Below are 8,115 nucleotides of genomic sequence, written 5' to 3'. Positions count from 1 at the left end.
TACAAATACAAAAGAAATAACATTAATTACTTGTTTTATTATAATGATAACTGCATTGCACTGAGTAATATAGTACTGGCCCATAAGTTACTGCATTCAATATAAAATACCTATGATTCTGAAAGTTTAAAAGAGAATTTAATGATAATCACACTTGCACACATACACTCACACAAAACCCAAACTCTTTCATGATTCGAGCACAAGGTCGCACACTATTTTAAACAAATCAAATACAAACGATGAATGCAAACGTGCTCAGATAGACAAGGATGTCACAAATTTCAGTCGTGGGCAATTAAACATTGATAAGGGGCCGACTCCTAATGTTACGCCAACTTGGAATAGAATAATGTAAATTTAGGATGATATGAAGATATGTTTTACCATCATGTCTTGTACTAATTGGAAATAGACCATGCATGTGCCACGAATGGCCATGGTTTCATGGATTTCATGTGGATTATCAGTGCTTATAGGCCACATTCTGTCAGGGCATCAACGACATGCTCACAGACTTCACCAAAAAAGTTTAAAATAAAGTGGGGGGAAAAACTACTCTCCATGCAACACTTTTGGGGTGTACAACACATAGGGGAATCAGTTCAAGGGATATATATATATATATATATATATATATATATATATATATATATATATATATATATATATATATATATATATATATATATATATATATATATATAAAAGAACAATTACTTTTCAAAGAAACAACAAAAATAAAACGAAAACGAGTATTTCACATTATCTAGTCAGTGTTAAAAATAGAAATCCACCCGTTACATTTATTCAAGAACTTTGTAGATTATATACAGTATGTACATTAAATCTTTAATTATTCATTGTCTGTATGTCTATGATCAGTAAAAAAAAAAAAAAAGGATCACAGTCAAATGCATACACTATTCTAGAAAGATGTGCTTAGTAACGTTTTTTGAGTTGAAGCGAGAGAACGATACAAGATCTTACAAAAAAAATTGCTCTCTGAAAGTCATGCAGCTGCTGCAGACATGCACTTAACTCTCACAGGCTGGAATCGAACAAGCGTTGGTTCTGAAAAAAGGCTTGACGCGCACTTAATTAGCTGCTAGCGACTGAAATTATGACCATGTCTATGAGTGTTAGCTAGAGGGAAGAAATTTGTCAAAGAAACCATCTCCTCAGACTTATGTGGACTGTGCCCAACATTTTCTTGACACTAATGTCAAGTAACATCAACAGAATTTTGGGGGGAAGTGGGGGGGGGGGTGTTAAGGGGTAGTTTTGCATATCATACATATCAGGGCAGGAGCTGTTCAGACATGTTTTGTCACTGTGAACTAGGTTCAAATATGGATTTTCAGAGTGCCTAAAAAAATAGGGGTCCTAGTATCGAACCCTGAGGAACTCCGAAAACCTGTTTACTTCAATTAAGGCTCTGATGGGCTAGAAGAAAGAATGCATCTAGACATCTCTACTATTATATCTCTGATTATGTCTTCTTAACAAATATGCAAACAAGTGTGCTTATACACAGACACACACACACACACACACACACTTACCCCAATTCAGTAAGCTCCCCCTTTCCCTGCGAGTTATGCTTCTTTTTTCAAACGTTTTCACAGCCTTATGAAATAATATCTGAAGGTTAGATTAAGATAAAGAACACCTTCTGATGGGTGTTAATTCTGTTAGACGCCATTAACGACAATAAAATAAAAAGAAGAAAATACTGTTTTTTTTTGTGCCAAACTATTTTTGGGAAGATGCTTAGACAACGCATACTAATAAAGAAAAAATAAGTACAAAAATTCACAGTCTTGTCAGTCCCCTGCCTCTACTTCTCATTTGGTTTAGGGTTGATATCAGAGAAGGAACCCAACTAATTTGTTTAAAGAAAAAACAAGCAAACACTAAAAGAGGGCATGGTACAACTCTAAAATGCATGTAGAGCGTGTGTATACAAATTTAGCACAACAAAAAGTTTGGATAAAATGTAAGAATTCAACAAGGCAGTTGTAGATACATCTCCAACCCACCCATCTCATTAAAATGATCAAACTTATCACATAATTCTACCTTCTCTTCACCATCTTGCATTCATCTTGCATAAAATCCTTTACTTTCTCATATTTTTCTGTACTTGTTTTAAAAGAATCATCACAATAAGGAGTACCTTCCCCAGTCATCATTCTCGGTTATAGTTATAGCAGTGCGGCATGCAGTTTGCCTTTCTTGTAGTCACTTCAAGTAACGACTAATGAGCAGGCATTGAGATGGCGGTGGAGGTCACCAGTGGACGGGTGGTTTGTGGCTTTTGGAAGCATGGCAGAAAACTGCATCCATGTTCTGACCAGTAGGGGTCCCCAATATGGTCGTGCCACCCCTTATATCTCCATATTTAACACATATGTTCACATCTGGAGACTGGGGAGGTGATGTCAATAGCATTTTGGAACCCCCAGATGGGCGTGCATGTCTCCTGAGGAGCAGGCAGGGAGGTGAGGGCTGGTGAGGGATGGGCACAAAGAGTTTCACATCATGACGTGGCGCCTTCGGTGTAGTGCCAGGTGGTCAGAGCGGGAGAAGCTGCGGTCGCAGTCGGTGCAGCGAAAGGGTTTGATGCCGGTGTGCTTGCGAAAGTGCCGCGTCAGCTCGTCCGAGCGGGCAAAGCGCCAGGTACAGCCCTCCCATGTGCACTGGTATGGCTTTTCACCTGTCAATCAACATATGCATTTTATATTTACACACATTTATTTGAGCTGGATGATGTCATCACTGTTTTCTCCAGCGCTGCTTTAAAGATGAATTCAACTCATTCCATTAACAATGGACACAGTTACTAAAATTAATGGATCAACAACAAACAGGTTTTATCTCAATAATGACTGTTTACTATTATCCTTTTAGAGCAGAAGTGAATTCTGTTAGAATCACTAAATCACAATTCTCTTGTTTATCACTGTAATGCTCGAAACTATCTGTATTGTACAGTATAAAGCACTATATACAGCTGACTTGATTTTACTTATACAAGGAAAAAGGTATACCTGTGTGTATTCTGCGATGGGCTTTTAGATGCGAGCTCTTGGTGTAGACTTTGTTGCAGCCGTCATAATCGCACATGTGTACGCGCCTTCTCTTCATGTCTGGTGAGTCAGGGTCAACTTGGATGTCCACATCTGTATTCATACTGAGAACAAAACACGTTTTAGTTATTAGGGTGTGGCGACTAGTTCAAGTCATACGTAAACCTGATAATCTAAAGATTAAGGGAGCATTTGTGCATGTGAAGGCAAGTACAAACATCTTCATGAGTAAAACTGATTAATCTAGCAAACATCCTTGGGATTACAGTGATCAAACTAGACGTTACAATAAAACCATACAATAAAAACATGTATTGCGAAACTCTTAAAGGTGAAGCGTGGCATTTCTGCACCTCTAATGGCACCAAACACGAAAACAGTTTGAAGCTGGAGGTTCAGTGTCGCTGCACAGTGATACCAATAAGATTTCAAATGAATCACCCCTTCTTGACTGTTCCATTTAATAGCCTATATGGCCTTACATTTGATTAATTTATGTAACATTTTAAGGTACAGTGTCTTTGACAATAATAATAAAAAAGCACAAATTCCAATAAAAATTGTTTACAATTAAAAAAAAAAATTCTATTTTTATTTTGGTACCTTTATCTACATATGATTTTAAAATCTTAAAGTTGTGTTCATTTATTAAAATGCAGTAAGTAGATACCATCTTAATTTCTTTATTTTTAATGAGTGCTGATTTAGCAGTAAAAAAACCTATGTAATTTCTAATTTGTAACAATTTTATATCGATATCACTTCTATTTCCTGGGATGTAAAAAAAGATCACCTTTTTAACCTTTTTTTGAGCGTAAATGCAAAAATACATAAAATATTGTAAATACATAAATATATGTGTGTGTGTGTATATATATATATATATATATATATATATACATACATATATAAAACTATGAAAATGTTTAGCTATATTGCCAAGCCCTGAGAAACCTGTTAGGAAACGACCATTATTTTATTAAATAACACATTGCTAAGCTTACATTTGACTTGTTTGATGTTTATTTTTACTATGTTACATAAAAATCTTTTAAAAGCGCAATGGCACTTATTTATTTTAGTGCACAGGATGCCAGATAGCAAAACTGACACCTGTTTTGAAAACCCTACTGATTTTAAACGATACAACCAATTAAATCAAATATGAGCCTCTTATTACTATACATATAATAATCTGGCATTGTAAACACACTACTTAAAATGATTCTGGGGCAGAAGTATGAGTAATATATAGCACCATGACAGGACCCCTGGTACAACCATCCTAACTGGCCACCAGGGAGGGCTGAGGAGCAGGCATGTATGTGTGTGCATCTAAATTCCATACAGCTGGAGAGTTTCCAGTTCAATGCCGATCTCTCTCCCTTTCTCTTCCCACTCCAATCCTCCCTCCCCTTGCAATGTTTTTTTCAGCCCGTGTCTCTCTCCCCTCCTTTCCTTCCTCTCTTTTTCTGTTTCTCAGCCTCTTCCTTTCCCCTCCCAGGCTGCAAACCAGTACACTCCCTTTCCCCTCTTTCTCCCAACTCATTTCCATCAAAATTTCTTTCTCCCAGCAATCATCTGACTGCATGTCCGAACAATTATACACACGACCTTCAAGACCTTCTTGTTCTCTATCCTACCCCATTACCCTGCCACTTCAGTCTGTCCTTCTTTGCATTTTACTCCCGCTTTAAAAGGTTTGACGACATTGCAAGTTATGTAACATTGTTTACACCCAGTTTAGAGAGAACCCTGCCCAGCAACACACACTCACACACACCCAACAGAAAAGGATGTATCCAGCTTATAATCAACGCAAAAAGAGCCATGGGCCTCCAGTGTGCTGAAGGTTACATAATCGTCCAGAGGAGTGGTGCAGTGATGCCATCAGACCAGGAGGCCAGACGCTCTACTACATACATATCCCAACAATGCGATATACAGATGTATCTGGATATGCAGACACACTCTCTCTCACCTGGGTTCCATCCCTTGTGTGCTGAAAGAGGCAGATCCAGACTCTGTGCCACTCTCAGCATCACTTTCAGACTGATACTCGACTGGAGATGTTGAGCCCGGCTTTATACGAACTGAAAAAAAAGAGAGAGAGATTTGAGTGAAATTATACATTTTAATATAAACATGAATTTCAGCTTTTTAAGTATGCCATCCTTCATTTCTATTAATATTATTATTAATTCATTTTTTTAATACTAATTATGTTTTTCAATGTATTTTTTAACTAACAAGATAATTTCTGTAAAATACATAATATGCTAAATCTAACTATGTTGTCACATCAACATGTTAGTAATACTATTTTAAGTATAAGTCCCACCATATAGCACAGTAAGCTATAAGCTGTATGCAAAAGAGTCATTAGTTCGGTAATCGGCTGGACTATACTGGTCACACTGTATTGTTTTGATCCAATAAAAGAATCATTTTGTTTGGAAATTGGATTCAATAGTGTTGTGGTGCCACTAGAGCAATTTTGCATGCATGTAAGAATGCACCTCATTAACAGAGCTGACTTATATTTTTGGTTCCAATACGGTTTTTATTAAATGGTAGTGGTTTTGAATAAAAAATAAGCTCTTACTTTTAAGAGCTGATCTTATTTTTTAAGAGCAGACCCTACCAATGAGCATTTTTTGTCAAATATAATTTAGACAAAGGAGTTCACGTGATCAATGCCATAGATTTGCAGGTTTAAATTTGTGGTCTCATACTTTAGAACGCCACTGAATATATTGTCCTGTACATATGTTATGATTGTTTAAAAAGCCTCACACTGAAATAAGGTGTAAGTAGACCACTGGGTCCATTAAACTTTAGGCCTTCCTGCCTAAAGTTTAATTCAAACAACATCACTTCCAGGACCTAATATGATTCAGACCATTATTATACATTTGCGAGAAGTCTTTGTGTTTTTTGGCACCAGAACATCCAGTTCACAAGTCCATAGGACAAAGAAAAAGAGAGAAAAAAATATCACAAGTTAAATACATGCTCCATATTGACACAGGGTGTGTGGATAGTTAAGTACTGGCCTGAGATCTCTGGATGTGACCTTTAACCCGCCACAGAGGAGATGATTTGTAGAAGCCCCAGAGTATTCAAAAAAGATTACCTTTTAAATGAAGGGGGAAGGGTCCTGCCCATTCATTAATTGTCTCCTCCCAAAACCCAACTGCCCCACATTACTAAAAAAAACATATATAGAGATCCTTTTTCACAAAAAACCTCTCACTAGAGATAATTTGAGGTGCTAAGGGCCTGTTCAATAAAGCACACCGAGTCCTCCACCTTGGTAGTTTTCCCATAAAATGAGTCCAAAAGAAACTGATCTACTTTACAGTCTCTTTGAAGATGGTCCCCACCCAAATAACACAATTCACTGACCTTCATAATTTGTTTATTACATTCAACTGGGTTTCACAGAGCTACATACAAAGTTAAGAACTGAGAAAAAATTAAATAAAAAATGGCCAAGCACAACTCCTCCCTGAGTTCAGACTTTGGGATTGTATTAGTGTGTTAAACAAGCTTTAGTGTTTCCTCATACTTTCATTTGGGTGGGGTTCTCCTATTAAAAAAACATTCAGCATTTGTGTGTGTGTGTGTGTGTGTGTGTGTGTGTGTGTGTGTGTGTGTGTGTGTGTGTGTGTGTGTGTGTGTGTGTGTGTGTGTTTAAATGTTCTTATTACGGTCCAAGACCTGCATGCTGTCTTTTCAGGGAGGTTGAAAGCCGTGAGATTAAAAAGACTCAAGTAGACCGAACCATTTTCCTCTGAAGCGGGGTGAATCATGGAAAGATCCAAGTTTTCGGGAAGAAAGCTGAAGTCTTAAACCTAAATATTGATGGTACCTCTCTAAAAAAATAAATTAAAAAATTACAACAGAAACCATAGTTTCGTCTTGGGACAAATTATGCACCAAAGTTTAATACTTTGGTTTAGAAATTTCAACAAACCCCTAAAAGAAAAAAAATAATAGTGCCAAGCAAGACCACTAATAACCACTGTAACTATGGTATTTGTGGAAAACTATGCTACTACAGTTTTATCATTTGTCCTACTTAAAAGTTAAACATATTGTCAAAAGCTGATGAAATATGTTTGTTTCATCAAAAAGGCGTCATAAACCTAAAAAAAAAACTTTTCATGAGTGATACTGTAACATTGTGTACATATCACTAAGCAATTTCTATTTAATAACAGCTTTTTAATAAAGACCGGTAAGATTTGCTTTATTATCTCCTTTGTAAGTTTAAGCTTGCATCTGCCTCACCCTGAAATCATCTTTTGTGTCTTTTATATGCATGTCCACATGTGTGGGATGAAGCAGCGCCTGTATGCTGATAACTAAACAGCAATGGCACGAAACTTCAAGAGGGCGAAACCAAGGGTGTGACTGCCTAAAGGAAATGGGCAGACAGATGATCAGCAGTGCCAGTTTCAAAAAGAGGAGACAGGATCCATCCCAAGCTCATATTTGCATTCTTGCTTTGCAATGGCACTTCACGCATGCCATCCAAGTAAGAGCATGTCATTCTATTGAATATGGATGGGGTTTATAAAGAAATTAATGATTCTGCTTCTATTCCATTTAATAATTTGGATTTTGAGGAAGAATGAAGAGACAATATATGCAAAATAAGACTTAGTGCATTTACTGCTTTTATAGTAGCTGTCAACTAATGAGATTAAACCTTTCAGATTTCTACAAAATGGTTATAATGACAGCTGTCGAAGTTAATGGTGCAAGTAAATGAAATAGAAAATAGAAAATCTAGAATACGAGTAAAGAATGCTGTTGCATATATCGGCCTCTGTTCAGTTCAGTTATATAGAAACGCGCTTAAACCGTGTATATACATATACATACACACACACACACACACACACACACACACACACACACACACACACACACACACACACACACACACATACACATAAATACATTTCTTATCATAATTAATGTTGAACATAGCTGGGCTGTGGAAACAGTGATA

The 8,115-nt window shown here is 36.8% G+C and overlaps 1 protein-coding gene across 3 annotated transcripts in view; it reads right to left on the bottom strand.

Annotated features, from left to right (window-relative positions):
- Nucleotides 1-1,941: 1,941 nt before the first annotated feature.
- LOC132117459 (Krueppel-like factor 8) overlaps nt 1,942-8,115 on the bottom strand; it is a 61,154-nt gene continuing 54,980 nt past the window's right edge. For all 3 annotated transcript variants that reach the window (XM_059526755.1, XM_059526757.1, XM_059526756.1), the window contains 3 exons: nt 5,074-5,185; nt 3,054-3,196; nt 1,942-2,719 (listed from right to left, as the gene is read on the bottom strand). In XM_059526755.1, the coding sequence (XP_059382738.1) occupies nt 2,538-2,719; nt 3,054-3,196; nt 5,074-5,185 (437 nt within the window). In that variant the 3' untranslated portion in view covers nt 1,942-2,537. The remainder of the gene's footprint in view (nt 2,720-3,053; nt 3,197-5,073; nt 5,186-8,115) is intronic.

This window comes from Carassius carassius, chromosome 36 (genome assembly GCF_963082965.1).
Source record: "Carassius carassius chromosome 36, fCarCar2.1, whole genome shotgun sequence".
NCBI classification, from domain to species: domain Eukaryota; kingdom Metazoa; phylum Chordata; class Actinopteri; order Cypriniformes; family Cyprinidae; genus Carassius; species Carassius carassius.
This window is presented reverse-complemented; position numbering and strand designations above follow the sequence as displayed.